We start from the raw sequence: 20922 nt of genomic DNA, 5'->3' as shown, positions 1-20922 counted from the left end.
GAAGTGATTGACATTTTCCAACGTTACACCACTGAGTTGGATTTGTGGTGCTGCAGAGGGGTTATTTTGTACTTGCTGGTGCAGCACTTTGGTTTTTTAGATGTTGAGCGATAGGCCAAACTTTTCGTAAGCTTCTGCGAAGATATTTAGAATTGTTTGGAGGTCATTCTCTGAGTGTGCACACACTACGCTGTCATCAGCATACGAAGCTCTATGACGGAAGTTACGGTAACCTTAATCTTTGCTTTCAGCCTGCTCAGATTAAAGAGCTTTCCATTTGTTTGATATATTATTTCTACTCTGGTGGGGAGTTTCCCTTCGACAAAGTGCACACCATATAGGAACTGGGTATGCATTCTTAGGAATCCCCCCCCCCCCAATTACATATTAGTCATTCTCTGCTCAAGCGATTGTTACTTTATTTCTGAGTGGAGATTTGAAGCTTTGTGTCCCAGGTCCTGCCAAGGCAGCTAAGAAGCAAAAGCCTAAAATAAACAATATATGAAAAATAGCAAGTTGTGCAAAAGAACATAACCAAGCTACTGAAATTAGAAGCTGGGGGTGGTAGTTGAAAGGAGAGGAAGAGAACATTTGGGGGGGGGGGGTGACAAGGATCACCTATATTTTGCAATTCAGTTGAGAAACATGTCACTCTGTGTTCACGCTCTCTAATCTTGTGTTATCTGACTTCCACCGTGCCCAACTACCATTTCTAAAGAGTGGACATTTCCTGGACGGTTTGATGGAACTTGATTTGCATAAGACTCATTGACCCTATAAAAAGGGAAAGGACAGCAGAGAAGCAGTGAGGTGGGTGGGCAGAACCCACCTTTGCTCTCCTCTCTTGGGCCGTGACAGGTCGACTCAAGCGCTGAAGGTAAGAGACTTCCCTGGGGTTCCTCATTGTCAGCCACATCTGCTGAACGAAGCCAACCAAGGGCAGAGTATACATTTATCAGTATAAAGACCCCATTCTGTTATCTGTGGAGGCCAGTCCATTAGGGCATTTGAAGGAGAGTCCATTTGACTCTCCTTCCTCGGAGGTTTTTGAGCAGAGGTTGGATGGCCACCTGTCATGGATCCTTTAGTTGAGATTCCTGCATTGTGGGGTGGTGGTGGACTACATAACTCTGAAGGTGCCTTCCAACTCTACAATTCCATATTTCTACGAAATGGGGCCCTACCCCACCACACTCAGTCTCCGCTCAGCCAGCCCCGCTTGCCGGGGAGTGGCCCTGCCTATCAGCTTTCTCCCCCTTAGTCTCAGTGTTGCCCCTTGTAGAACTCTGCTGAGAAGAAGAGGACAAAACAAGAATTAGTTGGCTTTCCTGGTTCATGGGCTCTGGTTCCCCCATTACTGGGCTTCTTGCTTTCTGTTCCATAAGTTCCAGTGAGCATCAGCTACCACTGAATGAATGTTGTTCTTATCTTTGCATAGCAGCAAAGGTCAAAGGTTTCTACATGTGCGTGTCTCTACACGTGGGCAAGCCAGAGACAAGCACATGTATGTGGGGGGGATCATATGAGAGGAAGGATTTACCTGGCAGAATTGGCGGTTGTTGCATCAATTCTTCCCTGGGCCTCACCCAGTGGTGTAGCGTGGGGGGTGCAGGGGGGCCCGGCCGCACTGGGCGCAACATCTGGGGGGCGCTCGCACTCGCAGCTCTCTGCCGCTACCTGGCTCCACGGGTTAGGGGGCGCAAATCACTTGCCTTGCCCCGGGTGCTGACAACCCACGCTACGCCACTGGCCTCGCCCCTATGCCTGCATTTCCTTTACCTTGACAAATGCAGATTTTGGATAACCTTCTAAGTTCTGCCCATTGAACATCTTAGTTTTTCTGGATTTGCACTTTTGCACAGCTGAGCCCATTTCTATCTCAGTACAACAAGTTCTGCCCTGTTTTACAAGGCTTCTGTCAATATCCCTTACGAGTCCAAGTGCCTTCCATATGGAGATTGTTTATTTGCACAAATATTTGCACAATGATTTAAATGGGCATTCCCTGAGTTGGGATGAGGGGTGGAGCCTCTAAATGTTTGACCAGATACTAATCAAGTAGGTAATAAACCTCTGATTACCTCTGATTCACCTTTTAATTGTATCTGAGATAACACAAGGAACTCTTAGCTCTCAAACTGCCCAGTTTGTTGGCTGATAGCTATAGCAATTTAAATTATGATGATTTCAGGAGGCAGTCCCAGTGGAGGCTTCTGTTGAAATGCAGATAACAGCTTCAAAAAAGTGGTTTTTGTCAGAAAAATGGCAGGGAGACAAAAAAGAAAAAAAGAAAAAACCTCCTCATAGTTTCAAGGCTGCTCAAGGCCTGGCTCCACCAGGCATTTATATAACAAAAAACCTCAACTGCATAATGCAATTAACAATACATCTAGCTTAATTAGGGGGCCTACCTAAAAGATAGACTCAACCCTTATATTCCCAGTCAGCAAATTCACTCTGCATTTAATGGTTGAATCACTTGTATGTTTGCTGCCTTGGGCTCCTTTGGGAGCCCACCTTCGCAAAACGCAAACCAAATACTCAAAGTGAAACACAGCTTTGACATTTACCTTTCTCTTGGTTTTCATTTCATTTATTAGACTTATCTGTCGCTTGTCACCCAAAGGTCTCCAAGTGACTTACAGTAAAAAAAAAAAAGGCAGAGGGCCTTCTCGGTAGTGGCACCCACCCTGTGGAATGCCCTCCCACCAGATGTCAAAGAGAAAAACAACTACCAGACTTTTAGAAGACATCTGAAGGCAGCCCTGTTTAGGGAAGCTTTTAATGTTTGATGCATTACTGTATTTTAATATTCTGTTGGAAGCTGCCCAGAGTGGCTGGGGAAACCCAGCCAGATGGGTGGGGTATTAATAATAATAATAATAATAATAATAACTGCTCCTCTCCTGCAGCTGGTGGGGGTGCAGAGCAGAGGCATATCTGCCTGACATCTTTCCACTAGATGTCAAGGCCAGCTGTCAGGGGCTCAGGAGCAGAGGCACAGGAGAGGGAGGAAATGGAGAGCGAGGGGGAGGAATCCGAGGGGAGCGTAGGCGGTGACAGTGGTCAGAGGGATTCCATGAGCCTCTCCAGCGAATCGGAAGATTCACAGAAGGGAGCGCCGATGGCCAGGGCAAGGGGGGTGCCAAGGGGGAAACCCCAGAAGGAAGGGGCCAGCGGGGACTCCCAGAGCAGCAGTTGGAAATCAGGACCAGCTTCCCCACCAGAGCGCAGTGGGGGGGGAGGAGTCCCAGGCATCGGGACCAGTGTTCTCACCACCAGCGAGAGGAGATGAGTCAGGATTGACCACGCCTCCATCGGAGAGCGGGGAAACGGTCAAGAGGAAAGTTACCGGCTGGGCGCGCGCGCCAAGTTCAAATGTACAGGCGAGCGGCACAGCAGGTAGCCCGGATAGGGAGCCAGGTCCTAAAGCCCGCCAGAAGGAGGGGCAAGACTCAGGGGGGTCAGCGTCAGAAGAGTCCAGAAAGGAGGAAGCCCCAGGGGGCAGAAGGACCCAGAGGAGGAAAGAACAACGGAAGAGGTGGAGTAAGGCTAGAGTCTTAAACTGGTGTCTAGGAGGCGGAGACTCAGATGGAGCTTCGCCGGTCTAGGTTCTAAGACGTAGAGTTGCACGCTGCGGTTTGGAAATGGAAACTAATCTTCAATAAAGACTTTTATACGTTATTACTGACTAGCGTTGGTCCTCTGTGAGCTGGGACCTAGAGGCAACTCTGACACCAGCTGTTGCAAATCAGTGGTGGGTGGGTCCAGGGTCCTCCAGGGGTGGTCTGGCATCTCTCCTTTCCCAAAGCAAAGCAGGAGGATGGTATCAAAAGTTTTACCAGGATTTGAGATGCAGTTCACTACCTAAACACACACATGTGCATATATTCAGGAAAACAACGCACAAAAGCGCAACATGTTAGAGAAAGGAACTTGCAGAAATGCATATATTAGGCAAAATTCTCTTTTAAAAATTGCATATATTATTAGAGGTGTGCATGACAATGAATAAGAATTACCATGCAGGTGGTTTGTTTGTCCTTTAAAAGAAAATCCCTAAAATTTCAAAATAGGACTAACTGCATTTAAGATTTAAGAGAGAAGTCGAAATTGACATATTTCTCCATCTCTGCCTCACCAAAAACCCACCAAAACCTCAGACTTGCCTGGTTTCTTAAAGCTTCCCTCCTCCCTGACCTCTGCCCTCATTTCACTTCCACAATGTAGGTTATATATTATAGATTTTAATTATCATCATACCAGGGCTGTCAGTTCTTTGATAAATAGTGTTATCAGTGCTTGCTGCCAAGAAAGATCAGGCAAAATGCTGCCCTTTCCCCTGCCCACTTTTAGGGCACAGAAAGCCACTAGAGAGTAAGCTGCTTATATAAGCCCAGCTACTTGGTGAGCTGAACTAGTTTGGTGCCTTCAGCAGGTAAGCGAGATCCTTTTTCTATTCTTTGCCGACTGAGCAATGCTTTTATATGGGGAGAGATAAGTAACCTGTATGTCAGCAGAAAAGCCATTGGGAATGAAAGCAAGCTTAACCATATACCCCTTGCGTGCAGCTGGGAAGCATACCTGGTTAGCAATTGCAGACACTCCAGTAAGTCCCTATTTTCCAGGGACAGTCCCGGATTTATAGAAGGCGTTCCTGTTTCTAATTTGATCCTGGGATGCTTCACTTTTCCTTATTTTCATCAGAGAAATGTTGGAGGGCATGCAATGGCTGCAGAAAGGGGTGGGCATGTTTTTTAGCATGAAAATTCTATTTCTGACCCAATGCTGGTCTTATCAAATGCTGTTAGGTAGCCCTTGTGTTTCAGAAGTCCAGCTGCCTTCAACCAGAAATCAGGCATTTAGTGGCACCAGTTCCATGCTATGGAATGCAGAACTCTTTCAGCAGAGATTCGGCAAGCCTCCTTGCTGTTGGTTTTCATATGTTTCTTGAAGACCTTTTCTTTTCTTTTTTATAACACATTTTTATTAATTTTAACATATAAGTTATAACACGTACCACAAAACTTTGTCACTTATATAATCATTTTGGACTTCCATCAGCACGTCTGATGATCCACCGTTTTAACCACTTCTTATGCATTTCTTAAATTTATATTACTTTTAAATATCTTAACTAATCATCCTCCCCCTTACCCATTTTTGCAATAATTCCAATAGTACTCCTCACAAAACTTCTTGCAAACCTACAAACGTCATCTGATCTTCACAAATACTTTTCAAATAATCCGTAAATTTACTCCAGTCTTCTGTGAATTTCTGGTCCCGCCGATTTTGAATCCTTCCTGTTGGTTTATCCAGTTCTGCATAATCCATTAATTTCATCCTCCATTCTTCTTTCGTCGGTAATTCTTCTTGCTTCCATTTTTGGGCTTCTTGAAGACCTTTACATGCCAACAGGACCCTCTATTCAGTCCAAATTGTCTTAAGGCGAGCCTGCCATTTTTTAATGAATATTTTTATTGCTTTTACACCCCCCCCCCTTAAAACTGTTGTTTTTGTGGTTTGGACAGGGTTTGGAGCTGGTGCAACTTTATCTTGGCTTACCTTTCACCAGCTTCCTGCAATGGTATATGTCAGATGGCAATGGTGGTTGCTCATGAGTAACCAGTCAGGACTCCGACTTGTCTTTTACAGGTTTTATTTTGGTGCAAAACTATTTACAGTGCAGAGCCACAAGTTCATGTCTGCCTCAATCGCTAGCAGAATCTGGGAGCAGTCGTTTCCGGGTCCTCCCCCAACATAATAGCTTAGTCACCCCCAGCCTTTTCCTTCCTTCTTTTTGTTTTACACCTCTGTGCAGGGTGGGCAACGGAAGAGGCATGCTGCCCTCCTTGCCGGCTTGGCCAGGAGCGGTGCTGAGGCTCCCAGCAGCATCATATGGTCCCTTCCCCTCTTCCCCACTGGAGGTGTGGCTTTCCTCACCACAAGAAGAGGAACTGCTTCACAAGAATTTTGGAGGTTCCCTGTAACCCAACTGCCCCTCTGCTTCCCTACCCTGTTCCAATGGCAGTACCCTGACAGTATACATAGGTCTTTTTTTCCTAGAAAAAGAGGTGCCAGAACTTGCTGACCTTTTTTAGGGGGCACACCCCTTCTGACTTCGTTGCACAGCAGGAATGCACCAAAGAGGTGCAAGAACTCAATTCCAGTAAGTTCCGGCTGCAAAAAAAGCCCTGTTTTCAATAATTTGCCCATTTTTGCAAATACAATGCTTCTGGTGTGTTATTTTCACAAATCTTCCCATTGTTTCACACATTTTCACCTAATGTACGCATTGTTGGGTTGCGAAACTACGTTGAAAGATCTGGAGAAGTGTGAATTTTGAATAACAGCTGCATTCCATATTGTGTATTGGTTTGAATTGTGTGACTTCCACAGTTCCTTGTGAAAATCAATTTTCTCCCCATCCCTACCCAGGTGAGACAAATGATCAGAGCAGAAAAGTTAAACAAAAGAAAAGAAAATTCATGCACACACTCACACAGAATCTGCAGATGACCTGAACTTCTTTCTTTTACTGTTTTGTAGCCATGGCCAAGAGGCTGCTGCTGCTTTTGACCGGACTGGCGCTCCTATCTGGTGAGTTTGGTACTTAATTAACCTGCAGGTTGGCCCCACAAGGGAGACACTTCTTGAATTTTGTCTCCATGGAGCAACTGAAGATGCTGACAGAACAGGGACTCACTCAGAGCCTGGCAAATTTCTCTTTGACCAAAAATCCCACACTGTGGCTATCAGACACACAGCCCAATGCATTGTTGGCTGAGTCTGTGCTAACACAGGCCACAGGTCATCCTCACCTGTACTATATCCTAAACTTTAATCAGTCAGATTTCTGATTTAGGTGATTCTCATTTTCCCCTGTATTTGGCAAACTCATGTGAGCCTCTCCCACAGATGAATATTCCTGATCTTCCTGAGATACGTTTTCCTTGATATGACCAAATAGAGTTCTTAAAAAGTCCCTCTGATAATTTTCTGTCAATTATCAAGAGAGATTTTTTTTTGGAAGAAGATGCAAAAGTCCGATCAGTATAGAGTATTCCAAAAGCTATCACATCAAGTTATAGCACAGCATTGAGATACTTGCATTGAGAAACTTCCTTCTGGGATGCAGGCTATCACAGGAAAAACTGGATATTCTTAGGGATGCTTCATAGCATGTCATAGCATAGATGAATAATCATTTCTTGAGCTTTCTCAGATGCCACCTCCTTGATATAACCAAATAGAATTATTAATGGCTTCCTTTAATTTTCTGTCTGTTGCAAGATAGGTTAATAAAGTACACAAAACTCTAATTGCTGCCACCTCATGTGATTAGGGCACAGCATCGAGATACTTGCACTTTACTAATTATCTGTTCCTTCTGCCTTTCAGGGTTCTGTGGAGCAGATTACCGTGGGAAGGAATTTGTAACATGTTACCTGCAGAACTACTTGGCAAGCCAACACAGTCCTAGGCTTGAGCTACTTATCACCGGATATCATCCTGCAACTACTGTCACAGTCACAGTGAACAAATCTTCATTTCAGAAAACGGTTTTAGTCTATGAGAAAGAGACAGTGTCTGTTGTGGTCCCGGCCTCTTTGGAGTTGACGGGGAACAATATCTTTGATGGGGTTGTCAGGATCCAAGCTGACAAAGATATCTTAGTCTTTTCCTACAACTACAAGCTTACATCAAGTGGTGCCACAGTCGTGTACCCAGTTCATCAGCTGGGCACACAATATTATGTGGTAACCCCAGAAGGGCATCTCTCAAACACTTTCAAGGAATTTGCAGTTGTAGCCTATCAGTTTCCCACTCAAGTCACTATTCACCTGAAAGGGGCCGTGACATTCCAAGGGAAAGTTTATGCTGCAGGGAGCAGGCTTGTTGTTGACCTGAAAGCCTTCCAAGCAATCCAGCTGCAAAGCTCAGTTGATTTGTCTGGCAGCAAGGTTGAATCAGATACGCCCGTGGCTGTTTTGAGTGGGCACAGCTGTGCCATACAGTTCTCAGAATGTGACCATGTCGTTGAGCAGCTCTTGCCTGTTTCCAGCTGGGGCACCACCTTCATAGTTCCTCCACTGTCTTTTCAACCTAGAATAGACATTGTGTATGTCATTGCTTCCCAAAATACTTTGATCCAATACCAGTCTGGGGTCAACCAAGGTTCCCGTCGTGCAATGGCTGGAGAAATCATGCGGTTTGAGAAGCAGCCCTCTCAGGTCCTTTCCTTCTCTGCTGATGTAGGAATCCAGGTCCTTTTTTTCTACACTGGTACCAATAATGGAAATTGCCAGTACGATCCATTCCTCATCAATGTTCCAGCCTTAACAAGCTATTGCACGTCATATCACATTGATGGGATTAGGGACTTTGATAATTTTGCTGTCATCATGGCCAAAAGCTCAGTTTCTGGTGGGATCACATTGGAGAAAAAAGCCATTACCAATGTTGAATGGGCACCAGTCCCTGGAACAGAATATTCATTTGCTCTACTCAGCTTGGGCAAAGAAACCAGTGCCCTCTCTGTAGAACATCCCACCACTCCTTTTGGGCTCTTCATCCTTGGAGGTGCCAAAAGCAATGGTTATGGCTCCATGGCCATTTGCTCTTGTGGTAAGTATCCAGATCTGTGCATATGGTTTAAGGTGTTTTTGTTTGTTTGTTTGTTTGCTACAAATGAGACGTTAGACTATATAATTATAATTTGTTACATCTTAATGAATATCCCCATCCTTATTTGTGGTTTCTTCCACTTCCAATATTTTCATCTTTTTGCCTTCCAGCATTGGATGCTGTGTTTTAACATTACTGATTGCTCATTTGTAGATTGTGAAAGAAAGTGGCCCCTTATGAGCGGTAACTGGAGGACCACAGTAAATCTCAATGGACATTGGAATGGAACTTTAGCTGCCACTATTTCAGTGTCCAAGTTTCCAGTATACTTTCCATATATAGAATAAAGGACTGTAAAATGGTCTAATTTGATGAATTTTGATTTTCTGCCTCCTACTCTCAAATCTGCCCCCTTTTGTCACAGGTTCCATCTCCTTGCCTGTGTCCTCCAGCCTCTTCTTCATTTGTCTCCTCTTTCTAACTCCATCACCTAATCTGTACCATCCCTGCAGCCATCTTGTATTTCCCTGCTCCTCATGTTTCACTGTCTCCCATGGCCTCCTTCTGCCCCTCAGGCTCTCTGAGAAACCTACTCTCCACTTGGATCTTAATTTCAGTGTACTCACAGCTTTCCTTTCTTCCCGAGAAGGCAAATTTAAACCATATTGATTGCCTTATTGCCTGAGCAATCAGAATGTTCATAAGGCAACCAGATAAGTGGCTATTCAGAAGCCCGTTTCCCTTGTTTTGTCTGTCTGCAGCATCCTCCCCTAGTTACTAATGATGCTTGCTTTTGCAATGACACCACCATTGTTCTGTTCCAGACAAACCAGTGTCTCCGTGCAGCTTGATCCAGTGCAGGAAGAAGGAGAAGTGTGAAATCATAGGAGGTGATCCAGTGTGTGTGCCAGAGTCTGAATCCAACTGCTGGGCCCAAGGAGATCCTCATTATCACACTTTCGATGGGAAGAAATTTGACTTCATGGGCACCTGTACCTACACTATTGCCAAGACTTGCGGCTCAGATGCCACTCTTCCTTCCTTCAGTGTTGAAGCCAAGAATGAGAACAGGGGAGGAAATACTCGTGTTTCGTACATTGGCTCTGTGACAGTCACAGTCTATAACACCATCATCAAGGTGGTCAGAAATGAGAAAGGCTTTGTGAGGGTGAGGACGAAAGAAATATTTCTATTTCTTTAAAAAAGCAACCTATTTTCCCCAAGAGTCCAACAGAATCTACTCTGCTTGCTTCTTGTCTTGTATTGTAATGTAATGCAGGCATGTGGAACAGAAGATCTGGCAAAGTCTCCCTGCCCCAGTTTGCTAACCTGGACTGATCTCTGGCCACCACCCCTGCTCCCTCCTTCTGCACCCCCCACCAGCCAGTGTGCCACTTATTTAATGTTTGAGGAGGAGCTGTTTTCCTTTTATGCCATACCTACTTTACAGTTGGCTGTATCCGCCTGCCATTGGGCACTGGGAACGATAGTACAGCCCAAATAGCTGAGGCTTCGGGGGCTTCTCACCATTTTTAATTTAAACGAGTTCTCTCAAAATAAGAGCGGTAGTGAGACAGAATTAGCTACAAGCCTAGATGGCTCAGTAAACTGATCTGGCGAGATGCCATCTTTGGGATCAATGATCCAGTGAGTGCCCAGGAGCAGCACCTACCTCTGCTTGGTCCTGTTCTGTCACTTAGCTCATGAGATCTTTTTTTGCAGGGGAGGGGGGAGGGATTTGGATTACAGGGTTCCAGATATTTGCCTGGCAATCCACTCTAGTGACAGCACTGGTGGAAAACCTGTGGCCCCCCAGATGTTACTAAACCCCAGCCCTTATCAGGCCCAACCAGCATGGCCAATGAAGAGTCCAACGACATCTGTAGGACCACAGAAGTCCCCCAACTCTGTAATGGTTTCCTTAGCAATGCATTTTCAATTATTCCAAGTGTGTCCAAGTGTTATTTTTTCTTTTTCTTTTGCCCTGGAACTTTCCCTGGGAAAACCTGTGTTTTATCACTGAATCAAAAAGCAATTGACAGAAAACTTGCTTTTCATTTGCTCTGATTCAGCAGTAAAATGTGGGTTTCCCCAAGGAAAGTGTGTGTGTTGGTGTTTTTCATATACGTTCCTATTTTACATCCATCTCATTCAGCAGGCTATATGATGTAACAAACCCAATAGGTTGTATCCAACCAAGTTCTACTCTGGGCACGCCTACTGAAATTAATGGACACAAGTTAGTGCATTAATTTCAACAGGCTCCTCTGAGTCTGACTGACATTGGATACAATCTACAGTCTTGTTCTGCTGTTGGTTGCATCTGTGTTTTTTCTTGCAGGTGGATAACCTGCGGTTCCGCCTGCCCATCTCCCTGAATGAAGGGAAACTCCGTCTCTACCAGAGTGGGAGCTCTGTCTTCATTGAGACAGATTTCTCCCTGAAGGTTTCCTATGACTGGAACACCTACCTGGTGGTGAAGCTCTCTAGCAGCTTTTATGAAAATGTCTGCGGACTTTGTGGCAACTACAATGGAGACCCCGCTGATGACTTCAGCACCCCCAGTGGGGCCTTGGCTCCCAACCCCAATGAATTTGGAAAGAGCTGGAAAGTAGACGATGGCGACAGGTTGTGTTGGGATGATTGCCATGGGGAATGCAAAACCTGCACCCCAGAAATGGCCAAGAAGTATGAAGGTGAACCATTCTGTGGCTGGCTCATCAAAGGCGAAGATGGCCCATTCAGCAAGTGTCATGCTGTGATCGACCCCAACCCCTATCTGGGGAACTGTGTCTATGACCTCTGCTTGAATGATGGGCTGAAGGAGCTTCTTTGTGATGCGCTGAATACCTACGCAGTTGCTTGCCAGGAAAAGGGAGTTGCTATATCTGACTGGAGGACCCGCACTGGTTGCGGTGAGTGTTCCTGGGTGCTTAGTAGAGCACAGCAGATTTTATTTTCATTATTTGGCTTAAAAATTATGTTCTCCCTTATGTCATGAGGTACATACTGTCAAGCCAGGGCATTTCATGTTCTGCAGATCTCTGCATGAAGACTTTTTCACTGAGCCCAGCATTCACTATTAAGGAAGATTCTTGTCCCCACTATGACAGAGAGAGATGATTTGAAGGAACTCTAGGAATAGAGTGTGACAACAGAGGCAGAATTAAAAAAATCAGATCAATGTAACAGCTGAATAGGGATGGGCTAGGAATACAAATGGTGGATGCATTATTTCACCTGTATTGAACACTTCAAGGTGATAATTGCATATGAGGTTATCCTGTTTTATTTCTGCAGTGCTCTAGCAGGGATTTTAGGCTAGCAGAATTTACAACACCTTGCTTCTGGCCCATGCTGTCTTCTAAGCTTTTAATCTTGTGCTATTGATAAGGATCTTGTCTCTTTTGACAGGTGTATCCTGCCCCGAGAACAGCCATTATGAGCTCTGTGGGTCTCCATGTCCTGCCACCTGCAATGACCAAGCTGGGCCCAAGAATTGTTCCTCAATGTGTTGCGTGGAAGGCTGCCAGTGTAACGAGGGCTTTGTGTTGGATGCTGGGAAATGCATACCCAAGTCTGCCTGTGGCTGTGTGTTTGAGGGGAAGCACTTGCTTCCCGGCGAGCACTTCTGGGGAGACAAGACATGTACGAAAAGGTGCTTCTGCGACCCACAGACAAGACAAGTGAGCTGTCAGGCAGTGAGCTGCGGAAAGGGAACAGAGTGTAGGGTCGAGGGTGGCATCCAGAACTGCTACCCAACCGATTTTGGCAACTGCTCTGCCTCTGGCGACCCGCACTACATTAGCTTTGATGGCCGGAAGTTTGACTTCCAGGGCACCTGCGTGTATCAGTTCACTGGGCTGTGTGAGAAGAGGGAAGACCTGGTCGATTTCCAGGTCCTCGTCGAAAATGACCAGCGAGGCGGCCAGTCTGTGTCCTATACCCGGACTGTAGAGGTGAAAGTTTATGGGGCATCCATTGTGATGAGCAGAGGGAACCCCGCAAAAGTCACGGTGAGTTTATCATAGAGGTGGGGAACCAAAAGCAGGGGAGGAGGAAGGGGGGTGTGGTGGGTGCAGACCACCCCAGGTGTCACCACTGGGAGGGGTGACAAAATGCTGGGTGGCACTCATCACGAGGCTTGCAGCACACCTGAGCCATGCATCTCTCCTGCCCAAACGGTCCGCCCACTGCCTCCCCCCCAGCTGTAGGGCAGCTGAGTGGGAGGAGGCAGGCAGACTCCAGAGGCCCCACGGTGCATGCCACCCCTATGGGTGGCTCGCCCTGCCCCTGGACATGCCGCCCAGGTGCCCAAGCGGCTTCCCCATTGCTGACCAAATGCAGCCCACCAAGCCTTCCTGGCCCTCAGGACTCTCCCAACACTGCACTCCCTGCCCTGCTATTCTTCTCCCCAAGGCATCTCCTACCCTGGACTTGTTTTGAACCCTCCTTGAGTGCTTTTGCATGACTTGAATGTGTCCTTTGAACCCTGATCATGCTTGCCTGGAAGAAAGATAGAGAGGCATATATGAGTATGTGTGAAACTAGCCTACTGTACATAGGTAAAATTAACATTCATTGCTCTGCCCACTTTTGCTTCTGCCCCCTCCCACCTGTGGCATGTGGCCCCCAGAAAGTTGCCCGGAAGGGAATGTGGCTCTCAGCCTGAAAAAAGTTCCCCACTTCTCATCTGGAACACCACAGTTGGAAACTATTGAGAATTGGGGAGGGGATTATTCTGATAATGAAGGTACGTGGCATGGTTCCTTTCCTCTCCATGGCTAGTGCCCAGAAGAAAGAGGAAGTGGGCAGCCTTGTGCCCATTTTCAATAGTTTTTGAAAAGAAACCATTTTGTGATCATATGAAATCTATTTTCCAGTATTATTATTATCTTTTTTAAGGGAGACTTTACTTCACTAATCTAGTACAGAGGGTTATCCTTTTTTTTTTGGTTGCAGAGGTGAGAGGAACAAAACAGGCAGGGGCAAATTTCCCAGATTGTGTGTTACCAGAAGTTTCACCCCAAACAGAAAGCTAAGATTGGCAAGTGAATTATTAGTGGGGAGATACTTGATACCTAACAGAGAATTTTAAAAGAGTTAAATTTCCCCTCCTCCCCACAAATGGTAAGTTTTGCTGCTGATCTCTGTGCTCTGGAGCAGCCTTATGCATACCAAGGGTTACTGGTCTCCCAACTCCCATTAGTCCTGGCCAGCACAGTCAAGGGACAGGGATGCTGGGAGTTGTAGTCCAAAGTACCTGGAGAGCACCAGGTTGGGGAAACATCATGGATTACAAAGGCACTTCTGAAATGTCCCCCTTTTTAATGGGCTCTAGGTGAACGACTTGCTGACCAACCTGCCCTACAGCATCGACATCAACAGAATCTCCGTATTCAGGAGAGGGCAAGGGGCAGTGGTCCAGACAGACTTCCAACTGACCGTCATCTTTGATGGGATCAGCCGGGTCACTGTGTCTGTGCCCAGCAGCTACCGTGGTGCCCTGTGTGGTCTCTGTGGGAACTTCAATGGCAACAAGCAGGACGATCTGACCATGAAAGATGGCACAGTGGCTCCACACCCATCGGACTTTGGTCAGAGCTGGAAAGTGCGAGAGGTGCCAGGGTGCAGCAAAGGGGGCACGGAAGAATGCCCTGCTCTGTCAGCCATTGAGAAGAATCAACGAAACCTCAACAAGGAGTGTGGGCTCATCCTAGCCAAAAGTGGCCCCTTCAGAGAATGTCACAGCAAAGTGGATCCAGAAGGATACTTCCAAGATTGTGTGTACGATTATTGTTTCTTTGATGGCCAACAAGCTGTGATCTGCCAGGTCATTGCCAGCTATGCTGCAGCGTGCCAGGAAGCTGGGGTGACCATCTATCCTTGGAGATCGGACAACTTCTGCAGTAAGTGCTAATGCTGTGAGCTGTTTTCCGAAATTCCTCAGATTTTCCGAGTTACAGAGAACACGGTAAACTATCTAAAATGACATGCAAATATATCAATGCTTATTTTTCTTCTTAAAGTATATATTCAAATTTTGTCTCTGTACCATTTCAGGTAAAACTTCATGTAAAACTTTTCCCAGCTGAGAAAGTCTCATTGTCCCCCCCCCCACCCAAGTGATGGACAGACCTGCCCACTCTCTCTGTTTCTTAGTTTTTCTAATTTGAAATTCAGCTGTCCACATTTCAGAAGGAATCTGCAATTTTTGAAAGCGGGGGAGAAATCCCCATTAAAATTTGTCAGCATTTTTGTACCAATTTCTACTAACGAACACATTTTTGCAAGTAATTTCCCCATAGCTTTGGTATGCTATTTTCACTAAAATGTTCATTTTAATGGCAATTTTCCACCAAATATAGGCAATTTTTGGAAATACTAGTTGGTTGGAGAATTGCATTGCAATTTTGGGAATTATGAATTAAGCAGTTTCACCTTTAAATGAGAGCCGAATTGTATTTCTCCCACACTCCTGTTTTCTCCCAGTCTAAGCATTCAGTTCTTGTATGATCAGAGGCAAAGAAAGATGGGACTTCTGTAAACCAGGTGTGTGCGTGTGCAGTGTAAACACACACACACACACACACCAGGCTACCATTGAAAAGTGGGGATTCCAAACAGGTGTAGGAATAGGTCAAAGACCAGCTCTCGGTTGGAAAGCTGTCCATGGCATATTTGGGAATCATGAGTGGAAGAGTGCTGTTGTGTTCATGTCCTACTTGTGGACTTCATGTAGGTATCTGGTTGAGAGCAGAATGCTGGACTACATAGGCCTTTCGTGTGATCCAGGAGAACTTTCCTTATGCTTATAATAACCCCTTTCAGCATGCTATCCTAGAACATCCTGGCCCTTTCCTCCCTCTCAATGTTTCTTTCTACTGGTTCCAATTGACAGGTCTTTCCTGCGCTCCGAATAGCCACTACGAGCTCTGTGCGAGAGGCTGTACTCAGACCTGCGGCAGCTTTTATGCTTCAGTCCCTTGTTCGGCTACGTGCCACGAAGACTGCGTGTGTGACGAGGGCTTTTTACTGAGCGGCGATCAATGCGTGCCCACGTCCCGGTGCGGCTGTCACTACCAAGGCCACTACTACCCGGCAGGAGAGACTTTCTATCCAACCTGTCAGGAGCGTTGCATGTGCCACGCTGGGGGGAGTATTGGGTGTGTCTCATTCTCCTGTGGCCCCAATCAGGAATGCCGGTTGTCAGATGGCGTCCGGAAATGCTACCCTGTAGGCAATGCCACCTGTTCTGGTTCGGGTGACCCTCACTATCTCTCCTTCGATGGACGGGCCTTTGACTTCCAAGGCACCTGCACCTATACCTTGGCTACGGTTAACACAGGCAACCGGCTCTTGAGATCCTTTACTGTCAATGTGGAAAACGAGGCCTGGGGGAATGGGAAGGTGTCCGTTACCAAGATGGTTTCTGTCTCAGTCTACGGCATTACACTTACATTACTGCAGAACAAGCAAGGTCAAGTGATGGTGAGTCCAAGCTATAAGGAATGGGCAATTGGATGGCCGTCTGTCATGGATGCTTTAGTTAAGATTCCTGCATTGCAGGGGGTTGGACTAGATGATCCACAGGGTCCCTTGCAACTCTGTGATTCTATGATTTTTAGCCATTCATCTTTTTTCTCTCTCTCATTAAGTCATTGTCTTTGCTCAGTCATTCAATTTGTCCTAAATGGATCTGATAATTTTTGTTTGGTTTCTCTTTCTTCCAGCCCTAATTTCAGTTTTCCCCTATTTCCACATTTTTCTTTTTTAAAAAAGAGAGTCCTGAAAATTTGTCTACATTTTAGTGCAATTGTTATTGCAAATTTATTCTAATCTACTGAGTTTTGCATGCAGTTTTGCCTAATATACATACTGTGGCAAGTAATATTTCCTACTTCAGTGCATTCTTATATGTCAGGGGTCAGCAAGGTTTACCTCGCCTGGGCCGGTTCACTCCAGCAGAGATCCCTCCGTGGGTCGGAGCGTGCATGCATGAGCGTGCATGGCCACGATTTCCCGTGTCTGCATCTGCACAGACACGATTTGTGGTGTTTCCAGCATGCACAGACATGATTTCCGGCGCCTTGGAAGTGAGTCACCGTGCCATGCCACGCTGGTTTAGTGCAACATGCGGCAGCTCGGTTCGGGGGCGGCTTGTGGGCCAGTTAAATGACCCCTGTGGGCTGCTTGTGGCCCATGGGCCTCAGGTTGCCTACCCTTGCTATATGTCATTTTCACTAATATATGCATTTTTATACAAACATTACTTTGCTACTGTATATGCAATTTTTGTACATGTTACTTGGCCAGAAAATTGCATTGCAAAATTCAGAAAATTTCAAGGATAGTGGTGTTTTGGTTCTCATATGGTTTCAGAAAATGTAAATTCACTTTTAAATGCAAACCGCATCAAGTTTCTCCCCCATTCCTATCTAGAGATTGAGAAGGGTGACAGCAATGAGGGTGGGGTGAGGGCAGAGCTAGCATCCTCAAGCACACACACTCTTCCTCACATGCCCTTTTCAGCACACCTGTTTCAGGTTATCATCACTGAGAGGGCTAGGATAAAATATGTTCCTCCTAGGAGCTTTTATGGTTATCTTTCCACTGCGACCTCAAAAAACCAACCTTTCTCAAAGAGGAAATCCTTCTTGCAGGTGAATGGCTTGATTTACACCGTCCCTATATCCTTGTCTGCTGGGCGAATCAGAGCCTATCAACATGGCACAAAAATCCTGATAGAAACTGACTTTGGTCTCATTGTGAGCTACGACCTGGTTTACCGTGTGACAGTCACAGTCCCAAGTACTTACCAGAGTGAGATGCGAGGCCTTTGTGGGAACTACAATGGGCAGAAGGATGACGACTTCCTGCTACCCGATGGGAGCACAACTTCCAATGCAGGTGACTTTGGTGCTTCCTGGAAGGTTCCAGTCCATGGGGCAGCTGGATCTTGCTCAGATGGATGCTCTGGGAACAGCTGCCCAGTCTGCGATGAAAGGAAGAAGGAGATCTTCAAACAGCGCCACTACTGCGGGATCCTCACTGCATCTGATGGCCCCTTCAGGGCTTGCCATGGAAAGGTCGATGCCAACGTATACTTCAACGACTGCATCTATGACCTGTGCATGGGCAATGGGGACAGCCAGGTCTTGTGCAACAGCATCCAGAGCTACGTATCTGCCTGCCAAGCAACTGGGGTCTCTGTCGAGCCTTGGAGGAGCCCTTGCTTCTGTCGTAAGTACTGGGGATTGAACGTTCATGGGGACGTGAAATGGGAGAAGAGAAATGGGAGAAGTATCTGAACTGGTTCCTTGTCACTTTGGGGCTAAACTAGAGGGATGTGCTCATTTGCAAAGCCCTAAAATGTCTCAGGCTCTGCAAAGGCTGAATTCATTTGACCTTTCCAATTACACACGATCACCCTCTTGACTATTTCTGACACACCAGCTACAAAATTGTTTGCAATGAGTTCCTGCAAGAGCCAGAAGTCTAAGGTAGAGGTGGGGAGCCATTTTTCAGTCCTGGGACCATGTTTCCTTCTTGGTAACCTTTTTGGGTCCATATGGCAATAGTGAGCAAAGCCAGAGCAAAAATGGGTGGAGCAATTGATGTTATTTGTTATTTTTGTACAGTGGGCCAGTATCTACCCCCAATCTTTTATACCCCTCTCTATCCTCTATCCAGGAAATTAATAATAATAATAATAATAATAATAATAATAATAATAATAATAATAATTATTATTATTATTATTATTATTATTTATTATTTGTACCCCGCCCATCTGGTTGGGCTTCCCCAGCCACTCTGGGCGGCCTCCAACAAAGATGAAAGATACACTAAAATGTCACATATTAAAAACTTCCCTGAACAGGGCTGCCTTCAGATGTCTTCTGAATGTCAGGTAGATGTTTATCGCTTTGACATCTGATGGGAGGGCGTTCCACAGGGCGGGCGCCACTACCGAGAAGGCCCTCTGCCTGGTTCCTTGTAACTTGGCCTCTCACAGTGAGGGAACCACCAGAAGGCCCTCGGAGCTGGACCTCAGCAGAACGATGGGGGAGGAGACGCTCATTCAGATATACTGGACCGAGGCCGTTTAGGGCTTTAAAGGTCAGCACCAACACTTTGAATTGTGCTCGGAAACGTACTGGCATGATCAGAGTTCAAAGATACATTCTAGCCAAAAAAAAGAACTAGTCCCTCTTTTGGATTTCACATGCTGTCTTTCACAACCATTTTAAGAAGCACCGGGATCCTTTTGGTCTAATATCTTTTTTTCTTTTCCAATTTAGCTATGCGCTGCCCTGCCAACAGTCACTATGAGATCTGCGCCCAGCTCTGCCCCACCTCCTGTGCCAAGATCACAGACCCTGCACCCTGTCCGAAGACTTGTGCTGAGGGCTGCCAGTGTAATGATGGTTTCTTCTTTGATGGTGTTGGCTGTGTCCCTGCAAAAGACTGTGGGTGCATAAAGAATGGACGCTACTACAAGGTAGATGGTCTTCTGAACCTGATTTTCCTCCCCTCTTTTTAAAATTAAACTACATCTTTTATTTTTACTGTCCCCAATCATTATGGATCAAGTTGTTTTTATCTGCTTTTACCTCTGTGCTTGCTCAGTTTCACATTCTTTCGAATCACAAGTCACAAGCTGTTGTGATAATTTCTAGGACTTAGGGAATTCCACAACCTTTGAATAACTGAGTCAAGTTGTGTGTGTGTGTGTCTTGAGGTGTGGTTTTCTTTTGTAATCTGGAAGTAACAGAAGTCCTAACAAATGAACTGCCCTTGTTATGAGGAGGTGTAGCAAATGGCAGAATAATGAATTTTTAAATGTAAGGATATGACAGAATTACTAACACCATGTTTATATATGAAGCAGAAGAGCCAAGACCTACAGCCTATCTAATCCAACATTCTGTTCTCAGTACAGAGGCTAATAATAATAATAATAATAATAATAATAATAACATAATTATTTATACCCCACCCATCTGGCTGGGTTGCCCTAGCCACTCTGGGCAGCTTCCAACACACATAACTGTTTATGGGGTGCTTGGAAGCAGGGCATGAGCTCAATAGCCCTCTTCCTTAGTTGCGGAGTGGCTGGGGAAACCCAGTCAGATGGGCGGGGTATAAATAATAACATATCATCATCATCATCATCATCATCATCATCATCATCATCATCATCACCATCACCACCACCATCATTATCATCATCATTATTATTACAGCAGTACCTTGATTATGAACTTAATCTGTTCTGGAAATCCGTTCTCAAACCGAAACCATTCTTAAACTGAAGCTCGCTTTCCCTACCAGCCGTGGTGACTCGACCAATTAATGGGTTTCTCCTTGAAATGTGATACCTATTAATGTTTTCATGCCATCATTTGTTGCTTCAGAGCATTTAGAAGCTGACATGTATTCGTAAATAATGTTATGGACTTCAGGTCCAGTTGCAACAGAGAACCACATTCAGAACTCTTGGCTGGATGCTATTTGCCATCTTCACCTACACCTTTAGTGTAGATCTGATTCTGCCCTAATTCTTTGTTGCTATATCTTATTGTTTTCCAAATTCCCCACCAGCCCAATGAGAAGGTTCTGCTGAATGCATGCCAGGAGATCTGCCACTGCATCCCAGGCCTGGGAGTGATTTGTGAGGCCCACAACTGCGCTGCTGATGAGATGTGCAAGATCCAAGATGGAGTCATGGGTTGTATTAATAAGGGTAAGGAGAGATTAATTAAAGGACGAGATGAGGAAACTGTGACCCTTCAAGGTGATGTCATTGTCCCTGACCATTGACTAGGGCACAGAGGTGCTTGTAATATGATTCCCTTTGTCTTTAATATGGCCCTGCTGCCCAGGTAGTGGCTTTTGAAAGATATGGATAGCTCAATTGGTTAGAGCATGGTGCTTATAATGCCAAGGTTGCAGGTTCTATCCTGTATGAGACAGCTGCATATTCCTGCATTGCAGGGGGTTGGACTAGATGATCATTATGGTCTCTTCCAACTCTATGATTCTTTGACTTATCCACACTCACACATCTCTGTCCTCTACCCAGACAATCAAGAAGCATTATCAGAGTTCAGGGAGATATTCCAGCCCAATAAAACTGGGACAGGAAGTTAGGGTTATGTGTTACTCTTGCCTTTTTTGTTTTCCCCTATTGCCGTGAGGCTATCATGGTACTATCGATGTGTTCTTGGACTACAGCTCCCATCAGTCCTGACCATCTGCCATATTGGCTGAGGCTGATGGGAACTG

At 45.7% G+C, this 20922-nt stretch overlaps 1 protein-coding gene across 1 annotated transcript in view; it reads left to right on the top strand.

Moving 5' to 3' along the window:
• Positions 1 to 4403: 4403 nt before the first annotated feature.
• Positions 4404 to 20922, top strand: part of LOC310850021 (IgGFc-binding protein-like) — a 30244-nt gene continuing 13725 nt past the window's right edge. Inside the window, exons 1-11 of the mRNA XM_083751024.1 lie at positions 4404 to 4438; positions 6553 to 6603; positions 7405 to 8631; positions 9456 to 9799; positions 10973 to 11546; positions 12046 to 12647; positions 13973 to 14540; positions 15533 to 16122; positions 17295 to 17874; positions 18936 to 19135; positions 20239 to 20380. Of these exons, the coding sequence (XP_083607150.1) occupies positions 6555 to 6603; positions 7405 to 8631; positions 9456 to 9799; positions 10973 to 11546; positions 12046 to 12647; positions 13973 to 14540; positions 15533 to 16122; positions 17295 to 17874; positions 18936 to 19135; positions 20239 to 20380 (4876 nt within the window). The 5' untranslated portion in view covers positions 4404 to 4438; positions 6553 to 6554. The remainder of the gene's footprint in view (positions 4439 to 6552; positions 6604 to 7404; positions 8632 to 9455; positions 9800 to 10972; positions 11547 to 12045; positions 12648 to 13972; positions 14541 to 15532; positions 16123 to 17294; positions 17875 to 18935; positions 19136 to 20238; positions 20381 to 20922) is intronic.

Source organism: Podarcis gaigeae (assembly GCF_964106915.1).
Source record: "Podarcis gaigeae genome assembly, chromosome: 8".
Taxonomy (NCBI): Eukaryota; Metazoa; Chordata; class Lepidosauria; order Squamata; family Lacertidae; genus Podarcis; species Podarcis gaigeae.
Note: the sequence above shows the minus strand (reverse complement) of the source record. Positions and strands in the feature narration are given on the sequence as shown.